The 21379-nt window shown below is 31.6% G+C and overlaps 4 protein-coding genes across 5 annotated transcripts; 3 read left to right on the top strand and 1 right to left on the bottom strand.

Moving 5' to 3' along the window:
• Positions 1-2471: 2471 nt before the first annotated feature.
• LOC129909551 (cuticle protein 6-like) lies at positions 2472-3080 on the top strand. The gene has a single exon (XM_055986624.1). The coding sequence runs from the start codon at positions 2472-2474 to the stop codon at positions 3078-3080; it is 609 nt and encodes a 202-aa protein (XP_055842599.1).
• A 2439-nt stretch (positions 3081-5519) lies between these two features.
• On the bottom strand, positions 5520-10969 carry LOC129909276 (membrane-bound alkaline phosphatase). 2 transcript variants are annotated; one of them, XM_055986348.1, is made up of 3 exons: positions 10897-10969; positions 5976-7126; positions 5520-5913 (listed from the first exon to the last, which is right to left on the bottom strand). In XM_055986348.1, exons 1-3 carry the CDS (start codon positions 10952-10954, stop codon positions 5557-5559), a joined length of 1566 nt encoding a protein of 521 aa, XP_055842323.1. In that variant the 5' UTR covers positions 10955-10969; the 3' UTR covers positions 5520-5556. The 2 variants fall into 2 exon arrangements, with proteins under 2 accessions (XP_055842323.1, XP_055842322.1); XM_055986347.1 differs by lacking the exon at positions 10897-10969 and adding an exon at positions 10196-10316.
• A 564-nt stretch (positions 10970-11533) lies between these two features.
• On the top strand, positions 11534-13144 carry LOC129909552 (alkaline phosphatase, tissue-nonspecific isozyme-like). Its single transcript, XM_055986626.1, has 2 exons — positions 11534-12739; positions 12806-13144. The coding sequence occupies exons 1-2, from the start codon at positions 11534-11536 to the stop codon at positions 13142-13144; spliced, it is 1545 nt and encodes a 514-aa protein (XP_055842601.1).
• A 3596-nt stretch (positions 13145-16740) lies between these two features.
• On the top strand, positions 16741-18658 carry LOC129909277 (alkaline phosphatase, tissue-nonspecific isozyme-like). The gene is made up of 2 exons (XM_055986350.1): positions 16741-18106; positions 18309-18658. Exons 1-2 carry the CDS (start codon positions 16916-16918, stop codon positions 18645-18647), a joined length of 1530 nt encoding a protein of 509 aa, XP_055842325.1. The 5' UTR covers positions 16741-16915; the 3' UTR covers positions 18648-18658.
• The last annotated feature ends 2721 nt before the right edge of the window (positions 18659-21379 follow it).

Below are 21379 nucleotides of genomic sequence, written 5' to 3' on the forward strand. Positions count from 1 at the left end.
ACCTACCGTTATTTTTGGTCCAAAAAAATTAATTCCAAAAACCCCTCTGGAGAGTCGCCAAATAACGCTGCATACCAGGTTTGACATCAATCGGTCCATCCGTTTAGGCTGTAGCTCCTTATACAGACAGACAGACAGACTGACAGACAGACTGACAGACTGACAGACAGACAGACAGACAGACAGACAGACAGACAGACGGACTTCCGGGACCCACTTTTTTGGCATTGTCTACCATCGTAATGTCATGGAAAAATGTTATCTCAACTTTTTTTTTTTTTACGAATGCATAACTTGATATATAGTTCCTATATCGCAAGTAAAAATTGTCATGACTGTTTTTTTAAATGATATAAATTTTGTAAAAGCTGCGTGCCTTTGGGGGCATTCATCTACTGCTTATTACTTAAAGTTGCTTTCAACTACCTACTATTGCTCTATTTAAAAAGTAGTTCAAAGCACCTTTAATTTATTATAATTAAAAATAATTATAATTTCGTGTTTAAGAGCTTAAAGTAAATACCAGTATTGACTTTTGTCCATTTTTAATTTATAAAAAAAAAAAAAAATAGTTCCCTTTGGTTACTTCTGTATTTTTTATTTTTTTATTTTTTTAAAGTGGGGATAAAATACTATCAAAAACTACACAAATTCAAAAATAAATATTCCAACACAATTTTTAATTATATTTTTTATTAGTTTTAAATTCTTTAAATATAAAATATTTTATTTTATTTACTAAAAAATGACACACACGAATATTTTCCAAATATTTTCCAAGTCGAAACAAATTTTGAAAAAAACTAATATTTAATAACGGTATTTGTCATAGAGGCGTTTTCTTGACTTCTGAATATCTCATAAACGACGATTTTCAAAACCTTCAGTTTTAAATTTAAAAAAATGTTAGAGTTTTCTTCTTGAAAAATCAGTTTTTTGAAAACGGGTTTATACATTTTATTTATTTTGTTAATTTTAAGTATTTTAACGCCCTAGGGCCTAGGCCATATTACCCTATTACAGGTTAGGTACTATATTTTGTATAAAATGACCTGCTTTCGTTTTAATACATTTTCTGTAATTTACAAACAATAGACTTTGGCTATGTTTCAGCGAGTATGTGCGACCAGTTCGACATTATAGGTGTTGTTTTTCCTCAGATTGTGTTTGATTTTGAATTCATTAAGTGCTCTTATTCACATCACAACGTTGTTATGTACTAGAAACTAGACATATCTCACGTGTCTGTTTTGTGAAAGATGCCGATGAATACATCTACTACCATTACCTCTCTTATTCTTATGGAATCCTCTGCTCTATCCACCCACACGTGCAGACGCTGGTAATAATAGGTATAGCTGACAAATGCTCGTATCTACATGAATTTTCTTTTTCTTCTCAGATTTTCCATGAAAACGCATTTAATAGTTCATTTATTTTTTTTTTATTTTTATATAAACACAAAAACAAACTCAAGGTTGAGTGATTATTATATTGCTGCAACTGCAATACAAAATTATTGACTTTTGTGAGAAAAGAGGATTCTTTGTTTACCGACCCCCGTATAGTAGATACATCGACATCTAGAGCCTTGCCAATGTCAATAGTGCCAATATCGACCTCTTGACATTTTCTTCTTCTGACTTAAAGTACATAAATCTATATCCTTGAAATTCTTACAACTCTTACGTTGGCTTTTAAAATCCATTGCAGAGTCAATGTAAAGTAAAAAAAAGTTTCACACAGGAAACTTTACTTCGATTAAATTTACGTAGTTTTCCAATTTCGATTTCAATTGAATGCGTTGAAAAGAGTTTTCTTTTTCATTATTGCGTTTCCTTTTTTTCTTCAAGGATGAAAGTTGGACGTCATCAAGAATTTATTCATTAACTGTTTGATCTTTATCCAACTCGAAACTGACTTTAAAGTATTTAAAACAGCATTTGTAATTTAAACAGAATATTTGTCACAGTACCTTGCATTAGGCGCCATTAATTCACACTCAGAGTGGCAGAAATAATCACGGGGCTGAAAACCTTTTTGTAGTAAGTTTCATGGAAACTTCCTTTTAAAAGTGGCTCTCATTAGCTAGAGAAATTCAAAAATGCAAATTCCTTGACTGTGACGAATAGTTGAACTATATCAAAAATGCACTTTATCTACTTACCTATTCTAAAGAATAAGTTCCCGCTTAGTTGGTCTTTTATTTTATTTGTTGCTAATAATTCAAATTCAATTACAAGAAGAAGAAGAAGTCGTTACTTTCCAATTAATAAAAGTAGCCGATACATGTTCAAGACATGTTTTTAATACCTGTTCCCCAAATGAACAGCATTCTTTTCTATTCAAACCAATTTGCTGCATTTTTTTTCCTATAAATACTATTTTAATGATAACATCAGTATCAGTTAATTATTGGATTCTCTTCCCTCAACATCAAACTTATTTTTCAATTACCAACAAAAAACATCATGAAGACATTTTTGGTAATTTTATCTGTGGCATTTTTGGCAACATGTTCAGCTGGACTTTTGGAACCAAGTTTTTCAACAACAGATGAGCAGGGTGGCTATCATTTTGGATTCAACGATGGACACCAGGCTCGTCAGGAAAAACGTACACCCGAAGGAGTTGTTCAAGGTGCATACCGTTATATCGATGCCAATGGAGAAACTCAAACTATTACTTACACCGCTGATAGTCATAATGGATTCTTGGCTTCAGGCACAAATATTCCCAAAATTCCTGAAGTTGTAGAACAGCCAGCAATTCCTGATGTTGTTGCTCCAGTTCCAGTTGAAGAGACACCAGAAGTAAAAGCAGCTAGAGCTGAGCATTTGGAAGCTCACAGAAGGGTTTTGAGTGGAGAAATTCAGAGTGCTCCAATTACTTTGAGCCAAGGTCCGGTTCCAGTTCAATACTCGTACGTTCCCCAATTACCAGCAGGTCATGCTTACGCTATCAATCAACCAATTCTTGCTCGAAGTGGATATTTCACCTACGGAAGCCAGCCTGCAGTTCAATACATAGTTCAAGCTCCTCAATATCATCCTGATTATCAGCCATATGCTGCTTTGTAAAAACACACTACAATTTTTATTGAATAAAACTCATTGAATAATTAAAAATAGAAGTGGACACTAGGCTTCTCTCAAAAGACTTGGCGAATGTTGAATGAAAAGATTCATCTATTCGCCAACAGTAAAAACTATATTTTGAGAAAAACTTAGTGTTTCCTCTTATTTATAATTGTTCAATAATAAAAAGTAATTATAATCATTTTCGTGCAATAATTTTGTTTACCAACCAAATTTTTGGAATTATATAGGTTATAGATTGCATATTTAAGAAACACATATTCGGCTTATAACTGTTGACATTTCTTATTTTAGGTGCTGATCCTTAAATTGATAAAAAAAAGTTTCAGAAGACAGTTCTTGGGTCATATGCAAAAAAATGGGCTCCGCGAAATTAGGCCCCAAAAAAATACACACAAAACAAAAAATTTCTCAAATTTTGGGGTGTTATTTCTTTTTTGGGGCCTTGTTTCATTTTGTTTTTAAGGGAATAATTTCATTACTAAATAAGGCCCCCATGAAATTAGACCCCAACACTTATTTTGGGGCTTACTTTCATTTTATTTTAAAAACAATTTGGGGCTTTATTTCATATTTCATACTTTACATAAAAATGCTATACTAAATTATCTTTCAAAAAAACTGTTGTAAAATTCCGCTTATCAAGGACCCAGAATTGGCAAAGTACCGCATATTGTGGACTCCCTGTTGGTTTGCAGCAATATCTTTACATTGAAAAGCATTAGTATAACAAAATAGCTGAACAAATCGCGCGATTTTTGAACTATTCTGTTACTTACTAATGCTTTTCAATGTAAAGTATTGCTGCAAACCAACAGGGAGTAACAGAAAAGCTGCAAGAAATTGAAAGGCATTCGTTTGCAGCACGATCTTTGCATTGAAAAGCATTATTAAATAACAGAATAGCTGAAAAAATCGCGCGATTTTTCCAGCTATTCTGTTATTTAATAATGCTTTTCAATGTTAAGATCGTGCTGCAAACTAATGCCTTTCCATGTTAAGACCGTGAAGTAACCCATCAGGGAGTAACAGAATAGCTACAAGAAATCGCGCGATTTCTTGCAGCTATTCTGTTACTCCCTGATGTTTTGCAGTACGATGTTTACATTGAAAAGCATTAGAAAGTAACAGAATAGCTGAAAAATCGCGCGATTTTTGAAGCCTCCGTTTTTGAGATATTACCGTTATAAAATGCTAAAAAACGTCATTTTGGCTGTTTTCGAGCTTTTATTTTAATGTGGGGTAATTCATTATAAACAAATTTGTAACAGTGATTATAAGAACAGATATTCTTTTTCCAAAAACCGTTTAAAATTTACCGATATCTCTTTTATTGCTAGAGATATCTAAGTTTCAGTTAATAAGCCAAAGAGAAACTAAATTTAATCTAAAGTTTAAATCACTGGTCATAAAATGTTTGCCACAAAAACCAAAATATACTTTTCTAGAGGTTTTTGGGTTGCTGAACTCGAATCCACAATCAGAAAAATTCTATTAGCCCCCGTTCTTGAAATATAACCGCTATAAACTGCTATAACCGCTTTTTTCGAATATTATAACGGTAATATTTAAAGAACGGAGGCTAATAGAATTTTTCTGATTACGGATTCGATTTCAGCATCCCAAAAACCTCTAGAAAAGTATATTTTGGTTCTTGTGGCAAAAAAAAAGTTTAATTTGGTTGACCAGTTCTGTTTCTGAGTCACAGACCGCTACTTAAATTTTTAATATCTCGGGCAGTAAAAGAGATATCGGAAAAATTTATTTTTTGGAAGAATAAAACCAGTTCTTATAGACACCGTTACAATTTTATTCATAATGAATTACCTCACATAAGAAGATAACCTCGAAAACAGCCAAAATGAGGTTTTTGGCACTTTCTAGGGATAATATTTCAAAAACGGTAGCCAATAAAAAATTTCTGACTTCAGATTTGAGTTAAGCACATCAAAAACCTATAGGAAAGTATATTTTGGTTCTTGTGGCAAAATCCTTGTTGACCAGTGTTTTCAATATCTTATTACTAGACACCCTGTGTATTCTATTTTCTATGTATTATAGAAGATGACAAATAATGGCGATGAAATCAAAAGCGCCTATCAAATAGTAATTGCAAGAAATTGAATTATAAAAACAACAAGACCGATGTTAATAAAAACTTCCAGTACGAGTATTATATTTTTTTTTTTTTATAAAACATTTTCAAAATTCCCATTTTATCTTTGCGGTATAACGAAGTCTTCAAATCAAACTGCGAATAATGATTATCATCAAGCTAATTAAAATCCTCCAAAAGCTATAGAAAAATAAAATACTAATTGCGTGATATGTAAACGTGAGTAAATTAACCCTGGGCTAGACAAATATAACTCAATAAAATTTTATAGAACGTATAGCTTTTATTTATTGAGTATCTTATCGGCATTTACTTAAACAGGTAATAAATTATATATTTTTATTATTGCTGGTCTGTCAATGAACTCAGTTTACTTTCTTGAAAAGGCCCAATGTCCGCAGCGTATGCCATCAAAGCTGGAATATTACTTTGCTCGTAGTTGCCAGTGAATGTATGAGCGTAAGGACCTGATGTGAAAATTGCAACATCATCACCTCCATGAGTCTCCGAACCAAGTGGAACTGTTGCCATGTATGAGTACTTAGGATCTGTCAAATCGTCTAATGAGAGATCTCGACGACCTTCTTCTTTTGAGAATGTATTATAGTATCCAGGACCATTGGCGTATGACAAAGCAGTGAAAGGAAGATCATCTGTACCTTTTTCATCAGAAAATCCTAGAATGTCTTGAGATCGTAGCTAAAAGAAAAAATGTTTAAAGTTACAAAATTCAGTTTTTTATAAGATATTTGTATGCTTACCGGATATCCATTGATTGTCATTGTGTGTGAGTGATCTGAGGTAACAACAATCAAAGTATCCTTTTCAGATGTCATATTTCTTGCCAATTCAACAGCATGTGCAAATTCTTTTGTGTCTTCTAAAGCCTTACGAGCCCAATTTTCATGATGAGCCATGTCAATTTTAGCTCCTTCTACAAATAAGAAGTATCCCTTTTTGTTCTTTTTCAGCACTTTGATAGCGGCTTCTGTCATTTCACTTAGAGAAGGATCTGACTTTTCTAGACCTTCCCTTGCCAAATCACCATGATAAGGACAATGGTTTGAGCTAAAAAGTCCCAAAAGATACTCGGTCTTACTCAGATCAAGGCTATTCAATCCTTTGCGGCTCCATACGTATGATGCATCAGCATCTTGTAATTTTTTGTCAGCAATCCATTCTTGAATCAGATCCCGTCCATCAGTACGTCTGCCCTTGATACCTTCTTCATCATTTTGTTTCTTTCCTCTGAATTCTCTTCGTCCACCACCCATGATAACTTTCAAATTTCTGCCAACAGGAGTATGTACTAATTGCCTGGCAATGTCTAAATTATCAACAGCACTACACTTGTCCTTGATAATGTCGGTGTCACTCTCCCAGTTGCGATTGGCAGTATGAGCATAGACTCCAGCTGGAGAAGCATGTGTTACACGAGCTGTTGTTACCAATCCAGTAGATTTGCCAGCATCTTGAGCCCATTCGGCAATACTCTCAGTATGTGTAGAAGGATCTTGAGCTTTTGTGCAGTCACTACGTTTGACTTGAGCATTTACTCCAATGGTCCCGTAGTTACCCTTTACGCCTGATAAATAAGCAGTTGCACTGCATGCAGAATCAGCAACTTGTTTGTTTACACAATAAGTCTTCGACAGGCCTAGGTATGGGAATTTCTCAAAAGAAATTTGCTTCGAACTATCACCCATAAAAGCTCTGGTAGCAGTAACTGTGTGCACAGACATGCCATCACCAAGGAACATTATTATATTTTTGGCACGATTTTTGTTGAGTTCAGCATTTTGTAGTTTGCCAGCTAAAATTGATTGTGCCTTGTCAACCCAGAATTTTGTGTTCTGCTCTTCAGGATATTTGATTTCTTCTTTGAGGCTTCTAAGTGATAGTCTAGGATGCACTTTTGAAAGAGAAAAAAATATTCAAAAGTTAGTGATTTTATAGTTAAATATTTTTTCTTAAATTAGTATTGAATCGATTGCAAAACAGTTTGAAAGAGATTGATTGGAGTTTTGCAATAGCATTAACAGTTGGAGAGGTAACCTTCAAGTTACTAAACTCTAAAGATTAGAGGTTAAAATTGTTGTGAAATGAAAGGTAAGTTAATACTGAAAAATTAATAATAGGGTTGCCACTTTGAATGGAACCTTCTAACTGGAAACCTTTTTAATTTGTATAAACAGGAAAGTTTATTATACACACATTAGATTTAAGTTAGGACTCTCTTCATTCTCAAAAAAAATAATTTCGGGTGCCACATGGTAAAATACGAGTAAGTACTCGGCAACCCTGCCAAAATGTGTTTTTAGAACACTTCCGTGACTAGTTTTATTCATTTGAAAGTTATTTCTAACAGGACAGCCCAGCAATTAATTTATTTTTATACATATATACCCAAGTACTACACAGAAACTACAAACTAAATTTTAATCTGTCCAAAGTTTGACGCTTATTTTTTTTTTATGATATCATTATTATTTGATTATAACTATTTCATTTATGCGATAAATGTTATTCTTAAGAAATCAATATGCCAAAGCAAGAAGAGGTTGGACTGGACTTGATATTAATATTAGAAAAGGCCTGAGAATCAGCATAATTATGGTAGTCATTCACAAAAGTGAATGAATAAGTTTCAAAACCATGGATATGATATATGTATGTAAGAACCGAACTATTAAAAATTGCACTATGTTCAGTGAAAATTTTCATCTTTCATGCTCTAATTTTGCGTTTGTGATCGCACGTATATACAGGGTGTCCCACAGTCACCGCCCCAAATGAAAACCATGGATTCCTGAGGTCATTTTAAGTCGAAAAACTTAACTGGTAATTTTCTCGTTTTCGTCCCGTTTTCGAGTTACCACGGTTTTTATGATTTTTGCTCTCTTGTCCTTTAACTGGCTTTATCTTTGCCAAACTATGTTTGATTTGAAAGATTTTTTTTACAACCAATCAAGAATTTATTACAGTTTAAGTTTGTCTCAAAACTTTTTTTTCTGCGGACAACCGTTTCTCCACAATTTTGCATCAAACACAATTTTCTTCGTTTTTTAAGTTGTTTTTTACACTTTCATATCATTTAAGTCAAAAAAACACGTTAATGAGTATTAATTTTTTGTGCTTTTTATTAAAGCCCAGTTTATTTCGATAAAAAAAATAAGTTTTACTTCATAAAAAAGGCTACTGGAAGTAATTTAAAAAAAATAAACAAACTGAGTGAATTAAAAAAAAAATAATTTTTAAATAAAAAATTAATTTAAATGAATTAAAACTTTTTCTGAGCTTTATCTATTTGTTCTTTTCTTAACCACAATAGCTCAGAAAAAGTTTTTAATTCATTTAAATTAATTTTTTATTTAAAAATTATTTTTTTTTTTTAATTCACTCAGTTTGTTTATTTTTTTTAAATTACTTCCAGTAGCCTTTTTTATGAAGTAAAACTTATTTTTTTTATGAAAATAAACTGGGCTTTAATAAAAAGCACAAAAAATTAATACTCATTAACGTGTTTTTTTGACTTAAATGATATGAAAGTGTAAAAAACAACTTAAAAAACGAAGAAAATTGTGTTTAATGCAAAATTGTGGAGAAACGGTTGTCCGCAGAAAAAAAAGTTTTGAGACAAACTTAAACTGTAATAAATTCTTGATTGGTTGTAAAAAAAATCTTTCAAATCACACGTAGTTTGGCAAAGATACGGCCAGTTAAAGGACAAGAGAACAAAAATCATAAAAACCGTGGTAACTCGAAAACGGGACGAAAACGAGAAAATTACCAGTTAAGTTTTTCGACTTAAAATGACCTCAAGAATCCATGGTTTTCATTTGGGGCGGTGACTGTGGGACACCCTGTATACGTTTTTTTCCGAGATCTAAGAACTACTGACATTCAAATTTGTTTAACTGAATATTATAGTCAGCAAATAAGTTAATTAATATACCTAAAACCGGACATGAAAATCACTGATTCTTTATGAACAACAACCGTGTAGTCTACCTAATATTATTATTTTTATTTTCTTGGTTTAACTTAGAGGAGCACTGTGGTGTATGTGTAACTGCATCCTAATCATTTCCCTCGGAAAGTCAGAAACCTTGTTCAATAGAATTAATGCTCGAGCTGATAGAAGGCTATGCCACTAGTCGATTTCCAAAGTGAAAGTACCTGCTAGAAAATCCAACTGAAGACGTGTGGCCTAGCACTGCTAGCATCTACAATATGATTAATAACAAGATTTTATATTTGCAATCACGCAATTAACATAGTATAATTTAATTTATTTTAACTGATAAAAAAAGAACCCAGCCCTGGATTGAATTGAGCTGGGTGCGCTCTGGGTGAAGTTATTCTTTATAGATATTTTGTAATTTATAGTAATCATTAATATACAATAATACATAAATAAATAAACTTGCAGCAATTAAATCTATAAACGAATTGGAAGTTTTATTGAAAACTAATAACTCTGTTTTTTGAAGCAGGAGAAGTTGTGTATCATTCCACTTGAGATTAACTCATTAATAAAATTGTATAATGAATGACTACCTGTTATTATAAAACGTGTCCGATTACAAACCACTCTAGATTAACAATTCATAAATTACATTTTGATAGGATCATTCATTTAACAGAAATAATATAAGTCTGTTGTTTATTTTTTGATAAATGTTATAAATAGTAACTTCACATTTTTGTAATACAAGCTTGGTTTGGGAAAAGATGTAAGGTGTACACATTTTATTTAACCTTTGATAGAGTCATTTGAAACATCATACATCGCAAAAATTGTACCGAACCGATATTTTGGAATATTATGTTGCTGAAATCTATTCTAGTAGCATATAATTAGTAGTAGTATTTAATTAAGTTTGTAGCTTCGAAAGAAATTCTATTTGAAGCATTATTTGTTCCTAATATTTTTTTTTCAAGATATGCACATTTTAGAATTCATGAGTTTAAAACTTACAAGAGTCAGAAAACTTCGGGGTTTTTCGCGTACCACGCAGTAAGCTCAGGTTATTTGAAATTGTAAAATTTCTATCAAAAAATGCACGACTTGATCGCACGTACATGCTCTTGTAGTTAAAGAACTTATTATTTAGCTTATTATTGCAAAATCCAAGGCAATTTTCCAAAAAAAAAAAAACGTTTTGTTTGCGACTCAATGTACAATGGACGTAACGACAAACCGATGAACACGGAAGATCGAATGAACATACACTTTTTTTTGACTTTAACATCATCGTTAAAAAAAATCGATTTTTTACATGAAACCCTATAAAAGCAGTAAAAATCAGTTCGGTGCAGTTATATCTAACCTTAATTATTCGACTTCTGAAAAGTTTACCGACGAACGCATCGATGAAATTAAATACCCAAAGACGCAATCCAGAATATCCCAAAAAACCACCGCAAGTATTAATATCAAATGAAAACATCCGAAAATTATTCGAAAAAATATTACTCATAAATCTGATATTTCTGCTATTGTACAAAAAACTTCCTTGATGGTAAACTATTAAGAGAACGAAAACTTTCAGTACATTTTACAAAGTTTTTAAACAGGTTTTTGGTACCAACTCAATGGGCTTTAAATTGTAGATAATAACACTTTTGGAAGTTCCAACATAATATAAGGATTATTTTTATCTTAAAATCTAAACTCACTTTTGTCTGCACTTGCAATCGCAATAATTGCTGTAAAAGCTGATAAAACAGCTACCATTTTAAATGTTGATTGCATTTTGTATAATATAATCCTTACTTCCTCACAAGTGAACTACGAGTTCTTAATATTGTAAGAGTTTGAAAGCCAAATACAAACTGTTTCAATCGGCCTACAAGCGAATAATTGAAATCCCAGGTAATATGGTCAAAAAGCTTCTGTCAATTATTTTAATCTTATCTTTTCTAGTAAATTTATTATTTGCGAGTTCATTGTAAGCGATTGAAAACATAACCAACCACAAAGGTTAATCACGCTTACTTTTATTTAAAAAAAATCTAATATAACAATCAACTGCCGGTTTCAAAATTAATCACATTTAGATTAAGATAAGATAAGAATTGAAAATAACGACTCATGACAATAGATGCGTATATAAGATATTAAAATCAAAGATCATCAATTAGATATAAAAATTACATATCATTCATTGAATTACTGCCAAACATATCTTATCAAACATTTAAAAAGCTTCCTAAACATCTTTTAGAAATTATGGTGAAATCCATAAATAATATTTGTAGACAAAAACAGTATTTGATTAGTTAGTGCTTAAGTGACAACGGTAAAGTTTAAATAATGAAGAATTATTTGATAGGAGCTGTGATTTTGGCACTTGTTGCGATTCTTATAGTTGTTTTGATTCAGCCTTTGCCAAAAAAGTCTGTAGAGTCTAAAAATTCTCACAATTCTCAGCTTCATATGGAAAAACCAAGTGATGTTCATCTCCCACCCCTGGACATAAATGAAGATCTTAATTCCTATTGGCTGAACCATGGCAAATCATTTCTTCGAGCTAAACTAGCACGCGAACCAAATACAAAACGGGCCAAAAATGCTATCGTCTTTATGGGCAACGGCATGGGACTATCAACAATTGCTGCCACTCGATCTTACATTGGAGGTATAGAAAAACAGCTGTCTTTTGAAAAGTTCCCCTACACTGGGCTTTCGAAAACTTATAGTGTCGATAGAATAGTTACCGATTCAGCTACTGCTGCTACAGCATACTTGTGTGGTATTAAGTCCACTACCGGTACAATTGGTATGAATGCTGAAACAAGGCGCGGCGATTGTTTGGATACAAAAAACTCAACAAAATATGTTGAATCAATCGGTAAATGGGCTTTGGATGCAGGGAAGTCAATTGGATTCATAACAACCACTACAGTTACTCATGCTTCTCCAGGTGGATTATATGCCCACACTACTGAACGAAACTGGGAAAGTGAAAAATCTGTTGAAGAAAGTTGTGGAAAGGACTCTGGAGTCGAGTCCATAGCTGCACAATTAATTCATGGTGAAGTTGGCAAGCGTTTAAAGGTTATGATGGGTGGAGGTAAAGTAAACTTTGTTAGAGACGAGAAAACCAATCTCATTGATGACTACAAAGCACAATCTCAGAAGAATGGATTTGTTGAAACACGCAGTGAACTAATTTCACTAGATCTTAATTCCGTGGATAGACTTTTGGGAGTCTTTAGTGACGGTCATATGGATTATAATTTAGAGAGAATAGATGAAGGTCTTAATCAGCCTTCACTTGAAGAAATGACAAGAAAAGCTATTGAATTTATGAACAACGACGAAAATGGTTATTTCTTGTTCATTGAGGGTGGACGCATTGATACGGCACATCATAATAATGAAGCGAAATTATCACTAGACGAGACTGAGCAGTTTTCTAAAGCTATCCAGGCTGCACGTGAAATTACTAGGGAAGACGATACTTTGATTATTGTGTCGGCAGATCATTCGCATACTCTGTCTTTTGCAGGATATATGGTGGGTTTAATTGTTTTTATTTCATACTTTAGTTGTCTTTTCTTATTTACCTATTTTACATTACAGGACCGAAGCCAAATAATCACAGAGGAGGTAAAAAATGCCGATGACGGTATTCCATACATGGCATTAAGCTACGCAACTGGACCAGGTTTCAAGTCGTATTATAATAAGATCACAAAACAACGAATTGGTCCATCTTCAACTAATAAAAACAATATTCATGCCAAATGGCCAGCGACAGTACCACAATCAAGTGGTGGCCATGGCGGTGAGGATGTTGCAGTTTATGCTTCCGGTCCATGGGCGCATTTATTTACTGGAGTTTATGAGCAGAATACAATTCCTCACATGTTAGCATATGCTTTATGTATAGGGAATGGATTAAAATATTGTGATGAATAAAACTTTTTTCAATTTTAAAAATTTTGTATTTATAATTTTAAAACATGTATATGTGTTCCCTAAAAAAAAAGAATTAGGGTTTCCAAAATTTCTTCGACTGATATAATGTATGTTTCAGAATTTAGCAATAAGAAAATTATACACCTCATAAAAAAATACAAATAATAAAGAACTTTATAAAAAGACCCACAAAAAAATACGCATGTTTACTACTTTTTTATTGGAAAGTTTAGATCTTACTCCTGATGCCATGTCTTAAGAACAGTCAAAATTATAAGCTTTATATGTATTAAAAATGCGCAATTAGTCGTCAATTTAGTATAGAATTATTTTGTATTTTATTTCTGATTCAAATATGAAATTATTCAAAGATGTCATTCGATATAACCAAATAAAATTTTTTTCAAAAGAAACAATAATCATTTCGTTAAGCTACTTGAAAAGACAAATTAAGTGAATAGATATCTGCTATTTAAATCTTTTTTAAAACTTACATACATAAATGTAAATAGATATCGAGTTCATTCCACCATTTAATCGTTAGAAAATTAGTTTATAGAAAATATTTTCTAGAGTACGTATACGCCACCGTAACCCAAAAATCTTTCAATATGTTACTTGAATTTTTGCTAATTTTGTATTGTTTAATCTTAGTTTCGTTAGCTATACCTATGTCTTGCTGCAGTATTTGCAAAATGTTTAAGCCCCTAATGTGATTTGCTGTGACGTTTATAGCAAGAGTGAAAAAATTATATTTGTCTTACGTAAAAATGTTGTCAAATATTTTGTCCGAGTCAGAGAATTTTGTGTGACATTTTTTTTTTTTCTCTAGTTTATATGTATGTATATTGTATGTTTGTGTTGCACCGAATTTTTTTCTGATTTTAAAAATAGTAGGTAACCGCAACTTAAAAATGATGATTATTTAGTGGAGTAAATAACTGGTCCAAAAATTCAAAATTTTGAAAAAAAAAATTTAATTATCTTATTTTTTAAATAAAAGACAAAGGAGAATGAATGGCCATTTTGGACGTTCGGCGGCCATTAATTAAAATGGTATCAAATGAAAGAACTTTTACTTAGGAAAAACTTTTACTGTGGGCGTTTTGCTGCAAGGCATTAAGAATATAAGATATTGCAATATTCGTATTTTTAATGCGTAGTGCAATGTGAAAAGGACAAAGAGAGCCTGAGCCTGAGCCTGAACCTGAAGAAATTAACCTTGAATATCCGAACAATAGAACTCTTAATATAAGCTTTTTAAACCAACACAATCGAGACTTTTTTTCATGTGATTCAAATTTTCAGAGTTTTAGAGTAAACATTTTTTTTTAATAAAAATCTTAAAAACTTGTTAAAAGTGTTTTTTTCGTTGTTGTTATTTTTTTTTTTCAATACCTATTGCAAAATTTTTTTGACAAAATTTCCCATGCAAGTCCACGGGCTAAACTCAACTAAAATTTAATCATTGACTATTTCTAATAATTTTACTCAGAAAATAATTTGCGTGTTTTTGTCTGTTTGATTTTGAGAAATTTTTTATGAAAGAAGGCTATTTTTATTCATTTAACTCGAAAGTTATTTTAAGTGGAATAATGTTCTTAACTACATAATAAATATTTGGTGGTCATTATTAAATCAAGTAGTTTTTCTGATTTGTAAAAATCTGCTTTAAGGATATGGATCTGAGACTCACAAAGTAAAAATACCACATACTAAGATAGTCCTTTCGAAACATAACGTTAATGTCCTGCCTTCTTATAACTTATTTCTCTTGCCAAGAAAGCGGTATTTTAGGGCCATGTTGGAATAAAAGACAAGAACACAGCAAGACGAAAGAAAACTTTAAGTACAGAGCCATCAGCCTCATGTTTGCGGTAGAGATACAAAATTCGTTAGCTAAATTGAAACAGCTATTTAATTATGTCTTCACATTCAAAAACGAAATAATACTACTTTCTTCACTACATTTCGAAATTTCAGGTTGATAGCATTAATCCGTATTCTTCACTCAAGGAATGATTCCTTTGAAAAATATTGTATGGGCTCTTTAAAAGCTAAACCTATTTGTTTGTATTTCAATTTGACACATTTTTTTATTTATAAATATTTCAAATTTAAACGGAAACTCACTTTGGTCTATCTCTGCAATTACAGGCGCTGTTAAAGCTGCCAAGACAGCAATCACTTTTAATATTTTTAACATAATTCTGCTTTTTACTTGCGATATAGGTACTATAGGGCAAGTTTAGGATTCGTAAAAAAAATCGAACTCGAGATAACAATTTTACATGACATTACGATGATGGAGAATGCCAAAAAAGTGGGTCCGGCAATTCTGTCTGTCTGTCTGTCTGTCTGTCTGTCTGTCTGTCTGTCCGTCTGTCTCTATCTGGAGCTGCAGCCTAAACGAGTGAAGTGATTTTCTTCAAACTTGGTAGTTAGCAGTTTTTGGTGATTCCCTAGAGGGGAAATTGAAATTTTTTTTTTATGACCAAAACTAACGGTACCTGCCATATAACGGAAATAGAAAAGTTAATTTTTTTCAAAAACGGCTCTAACGATTTTGATTAAAATTTTTGTGTGTAATACTACACATAAGGGCCAACTTTATAAATAAAAAAAATATTTTTTGTACCGTTATTAACGGTACCTGTCATAGAACGGTTTTTTTCGTTTCTGAATATCTCGTACAAAATTAACCCGATTTAAATGAAAATTTTTATACAAAAGTGTGTAAGTAAAGATAATATTAAAATTTTAGAAAATTTTCAAAAAACCCATTTTTGGTTTTTTAAAAAATATTTCAAAATTTTTTTTTGAAAAATCAATTTTTTGAAAACGGATCAATGAAAAATTTTGAAATTTAGTTTTTATGTGTAAATTAATTATTTCTTCAAAATGGCATACCAACTTTTTTTTTGAAAAATGTTAAAAAAATTTTATATATAAAAAATTATTTTTTTAAAAAACGGCTCCTACAATTTTCGAAATTTTTTTTCTAAAAATACCTTTTTATACGAGAAATAAAATGGCATATTTGTTTTTTTTTTTAAGATATTTTAAAACGGAGTTTTATTAATTATAAAAACAGATTTAATTTTTTTATACTACCTATGAAATTTCTTCAAAATATCGAATTTTAAATTTCTTGAATAAAAAGCTTTAACATTATAGTTACTTTAAGCATAAGAGCAAGTACGTGCGACCCCAGTCGTGCAATTTATTTTCTTATGAACTACGAGTAGTACCTAACAATGGTAAATGAATGGAAGTTAAAGGCAAACTATTTAAACCAACGATTTAACCGGATAATTTAAATCCCAAGAATTTGCCAAAAAAGCTCATGTCAAAATATAATAATCTTATCTTTTCGGGTAAATTTATGAATTATTTGCGAGGTCATGTACATTTTTATTCGAAATAAAAAGACCACGCTTATTTTTTGAAATCCAATTTAGATGGCTATCAATTGTCGGCTTTCAAAATTATATCCACGAGTATATCACGTTTTGATAAGATTATAAAGTTTAAATTAACAGACTCATGACAAATAGCAGGCACCTTATTTAAAGATTTTATCGATCTAAGATCAATAAATAAAATACAAAATTGGCATTTCATTCTAAAAACTTGGACCTAACAAATTCTTATCAAACAACCAAAAGCTTGTTTAAAAATCTTATGGAATGTTGACTTCCATAAATATCTACAGGCAAAAGTAGTATTAAATTAGTTTCTGTTTAAGCAACAGCGGAAGAAGTTAAAATCATGAAAAATAAATTTTTAGTGATAGTTCTGAGTTTAACCATTGTGGCAGTTCACTCTATGCCAAAAAGATGTACTGAATCTGAAGATTGTTACGATGAGCAACTCCATCCGGATCTACCAAGCAATGGTGATTCCCCTGTTCTAGACAATGAGGAGGATCTTAATTCATACTGGCTAGAAAAAAGTAAATCATTTGTTCAAGACCAATTGGCACGCGAACTGAACTCAAAAAAGGCCAAAAATGCTATCTTCTTCTTGGGCGATGGCATGGGACTGACAACACTAGCTGCTGCACGAGTTTATATGGGAGGTGTGGAAAAACAGCTGTCTTTTGAAAAATTCCCCTACACTGGATTGTCAAAAACCTATTGCGTTGATAGAATGGTTCCTGATTCCGCTACGACTTCAACATCATATCTGTGTGGTGTTAAGACCAATACCGGTACAATAGGAGTAAATGCTCAAATGAAGCGCTCTGATTGTGAGGATACAAAAAACTCAACAAAATATGTTTATTCGATCGGTAAATGGGCCATGGATGCTGGGAAGGCAGCTGGATTCGTAACAACTACCACAGTTAACCATGCTTCTCCATCTGGTTTATATGCTCATACTGCCGAAAGGAGTTGGGAAAGCGAAATGATGGTAGAAATGAGTTGCGGGAAAAATTCCGGAGTCGAGTCTATAGCTGAACAATTGATTCATGGTGATGTTGGCAGCCGTTTAAAGGTTATGATGGGTGGTGGTAAAATGAATTTTAAACGAGACGGAAAAACCAATCTTATTGATGATTACAAAGGAATGTCTGAGAAGAACGGATTTGTTGAGACACGCAGTGAACTTATGTCACTTGATCTAAATTCCGTTGACCGACTTTTGGGGGTCTTTAGTGATGTTCACATGGATTATAATTTAGACAAAATCGATAAAAATCTGGATCAGCCTTCGCTTGAAGAAATGACAAGAAGAGCAATTGAATTGATGCAAAAGGAGAAAAATGGTTATTTCTTGTTCATCGAAGGTGGACGAATTGATACCGCACATCACAATAATGAGGCGAAATTGTCATTGGACGAGACTGAGCAATTTTCAAAGGCTATCCAGGCTGCACGTGAAATTACAAGTGAAGACGATACTTTGATTATTGTATCGGCAGATCATTCACATACGTTTTCTTATTCGGGATATATGGTGAGTTGGTCTTTTATTTATTGTTCATTGATTGATGCATTGTTCATGAACTAGTACTTTTGACTGCATTGATCTAATTTGACTTTGTTAAAAGTTATCTTAATTTAAATGACAAAGCTAAATCCTTCACTTTGTTGCATCAATAACAGAAATTATTTTATAACTTAATAAATTGAATTTTTTTTTTGTTTTTTCTTTTTAGGACCGTAATCAAAAAATCACTGACGAAGCAGGTATTGCAGCTGATGGTCTCCCATATATGGCACTGAACTACGTTACGGGACCAGGATTCAAGTCACATTATGACTCGAACAAAAGACAACGAATTGATCCTACATCAACAAATGGAAAAGAAATTCATGCCAATTGGCCTACAGCTGTTCCACAAACAGGTGCCGCTCATGGCGGTGAAGATGTTGCAGTTTATGCTTCCGGTCCATGGGCACATTTGTTTACTGGCGTTTTTGAACAGAATACTATTCCTCACATGTTAGCATATGCTTTGTGTATAGGGGATGGTTTAAAATCTTGTGATAAATAAAAAAAAATTCAATGGTCAAAACGTTGTTTAATTTATTGATAGAAGATCGATTTGTTAAGTTCGTTATGGACCTAAAAATAAGTTAGACAAGAGCAAACATTCCAAATGACAAACCCAAATGTCCAATAAATTTCGACTGCACAAAGTACAAATAAATTATAATAAATAAGACAAATAGTGGTGGATTTCATTCAAAACATACTACACATGGTTCTTACTTGTGATTAGATTAGGTTCGATATGTCAAGCTAACAATTCGTAAAAAAAAAACTTAAGATAACAATCAGACATGACATTACGATGATAGAGAAAGTTAAAATAGCGATTTCAGCAAGTCCGTCTGTCAGTATTTTAGGCATTTTGTATGTCTGTCTATCTGTTTGTCTGTATAAGAAGAACCTACAGCTTAAATAGATTGTTAGATTCACTACAAACTACAAATCTAGCTTTTTAAAGGGAGTTTCCAGAAAGATTTTTGGAATAAAATTTTAACGACCAAAAATAACATCACCTGCTATTAACAAATTTTAACTTTCTCCAAAACGGATCCTTCAATTTTTTGTTCGGATTTTTATAAAACAATTAGGGGAAAGGTGCGAACAGTGAGACAGTGCAAACAGTGAGACAATCCATTTTTCTCTTTCCTGAAAGCAACCACAGTAACACTAGTTTGGGTCAAAACGTTTATATCCCCTTCTGTGTGTTTTAATTTTGTTCCGATTGAATTAAGTTTTTTCCATTTTCCTACACCGAAAAATATCACACAAAATCAGTTGGAAGTATTTTTTGGAGTGTTATGAAAAGAGTGTATACAAACAAAATCAGGTTAATGGACAAAAAATTTTTCTTTCATAAAAAGAAGTACTAAGAATTCCTTGACGTTTTTTGTAATTTTATATTTTTTCAAATAACCACAAAAAACAAACAGTGAGACATTTTTAAAAAGCAATAAGTAAGACATAGATTTTAACAAACTCTATGAATTGATAATGATTTCAATATGATTTATGATGTTTTTCTTTCGTTTTTTTCCTGTTTTTTGTAACTTTTTTGAAGAAATGGGTTAAAATAAAATAAATTAGTTAATTATATACTAAGTACTTAATTATTTTACGTTATCGTTAGTTTGTTAATATTTTATACGTCCTTCTCACTGTTCATCTAAGACTGTCTCACTGATTGCACCCCTAGCAAACAATGAGATGTTTTGACTTTTTCAACATTTTAGTTTAATGAGATGCTCTCATTCATTCTTTAGCTATAATTTTTTTTTAAAAATTAAGATAAAATATGTGTTAAAATGATAGCTTTAAGACATTATAAAATATAGCAATTTAAAAGAAACGTGTCTCACTGTTCGCACCTTTCCCCTACATAATTTTACAAATATCTATTTTTCGAAAACAGGATATTAGTATTTTTTTGGGTGTTGGTAAACATTTACCAACATTAACTTGTTTTACTTATTATTCGAAAATTATTTATAAGAAAAATATTCTTGTTGAGGTTATTAAAAATAAAATGGTCGACTGGGTCTCACGTACTTACTCTTGCAGTTCAAAAAACTTTTATGTTAGTTTACTTGTAGATTTTAAGAACTGGCTCTACTATGTATGTATGTATGTTAAATGAAAAAAAAAATTTTTTTGTGATTTGACTTTTTTGAGAAAATCTAAAAATGCAATTTTATTGCAATCACGTTTGCAAAGTTTAATACAAATCGTTGGAGCCATTTTCGAGTAATAAGCTATAACTTGAAAAATTTTTATGGGAGGTATACTTTCTAAGCGAGATATAAAAAACAAAAAAAAAACAACTTTCAGAGTTCAATATATCAATACATATATCTATTTGAAGAAAATCCGTCCACCCGTTTAGGCTGTGGAAATGTGATAGATGAACGGACGAAATTCCGAGACCCACTTTTTCGGACTTCTCCATCATTGTAACGTTGGTTTTTATTTAAACCTCAAATTTTTTTTCGACACGAAACCTATTGAGCAAGTAAAAAGTTGAGGGAATTTTTGCAAATAGCTTATACAAAACAATATGCAAGACCACAAGTAGTTCTACTTGTACTTGAAGAGAAGCTATCCATCGGAAAATAAAGCTTTTGATTCATTAAAGCAAAAAAGAATAAATCGAGTAAAATTAATATGTTTTTAAATTTTGTTTCTAAAACATTTTTTTTTTGTTGATAATTTGAATGTAGGTAGGGGAGAAGGGGGTACATTTGACACTTAGTTTTTAAAGGTCTGTATTTTCGAAAACTGTTAATGTTTTCCAATGTTTTCTTTTGTATTTGATTTATTGACTATTCAAGATTATACTAACAGTAAATTTTTTTGTTTTACAGCATTACAACATTTAAAAAAAATAATGTTTTCTAAAAAAAGTCATTTTGTCAAAAGTGCCCGGGACCGGGGCACATTTGACTTTATAAGGGGTACAATTGACAATGGTGGATTAAACCCCACATCGTGTGCATTATATTTTAAAAACTATCAGCGGATCTTGCTCGTTTATTGTTTAGTTAGAAAAAAAAATAAATTTTTGGTTTTAAACAATCTACTAAACAATATAATGAAAAAAATAAATCAGAAAATTTATTTTCTAAAAAGAAGAAGAAAAAACAAAAAACCATAAAATGTTTCAAAAAATCTCTCCATTTAAATCTTAATCAAAATTAATTGATGTTGATTTATTTTTAAATAATTTATTAAATAAAAATC

This window comes from Episyrphus balteatus, chromosome 2 (assembly GCF_945859705.1).
Source record: "Episyrphus balteatus chromosome 2, idEpiBalt1.1, whole genome shotgun sequence".
Taxonomy (NCBI): domain Eukaryota; kingdom Metazoa; phylum Arthropoda; class Insecta; order Diptera; family Syrphidae; genus Episyrphus; species Episyrphus balteatus.

What these genes read in the sequence shown, in the direction of transcription:
- LOC129909551 (XM_055986624.1), top strand. Translation starts at nt 2,472, where the DNA reads ATGAAGACATTTTTGGTAATTTTATCTGTGGCATTTTTGGCAACATGT.
- LOC129909276 (XM_055986347.1), bottom strand. Translation starts at nt 10,301, where the DNA reads ATGTACGTGCGATCAAGTCGTGCATTTTTTGATAGAAATTTTACAATT. An exon ending in CCCGAAGTTTTCTGACTCTT is followed by an intron (nt 7,127 to 10,195) that starts GTAAGTTTTAAA and finishes CTCTTTCAAAAG; the next exon opens with TGCATCCTAGACTATCACTT. An exon ending in TGACAATCAATGGATATCCG is followed by an intron (nt 5,914 to 5,975) that starts GTAAGCATACAA and finishes TTTTTCTTTTAG; the next exon opens with CTACGATCTCAAGACATTCT.
- LOC129909552 (XM_055986626.1), top strand. Translation starts at nt 11,534, where the DNA reads ATGAAGAATTATTTGATAGGAGCTGTGATTTTGGCACTTGTTGCGATT. An exon ending in TGTCTTTTGCAGGATATATG is followed by an intron (nt 12,740 to 12,805) that starts GTGGGTTTAATT and finishes TTTACATTACAG; the next exon opens with GACCGAAGCCAAATAATCAC.
- LOC129909277 (XM_055986350.1), top strand. Translation starts at nt 16,916, where the DNA reads ATGAAAAATAAATTTTTAGTGATAGTTCTGAGTTTAACCATTGTGGCA. An exon ending in TTTCTTATTCGGGATATATG is followed by an intron (nt 18,107 to 18,308) that starts GTGAGTTGGTCT and finishes TTTTCTTTTTAG; the next exon opens with GACCGTAATCAAAAAATCAC.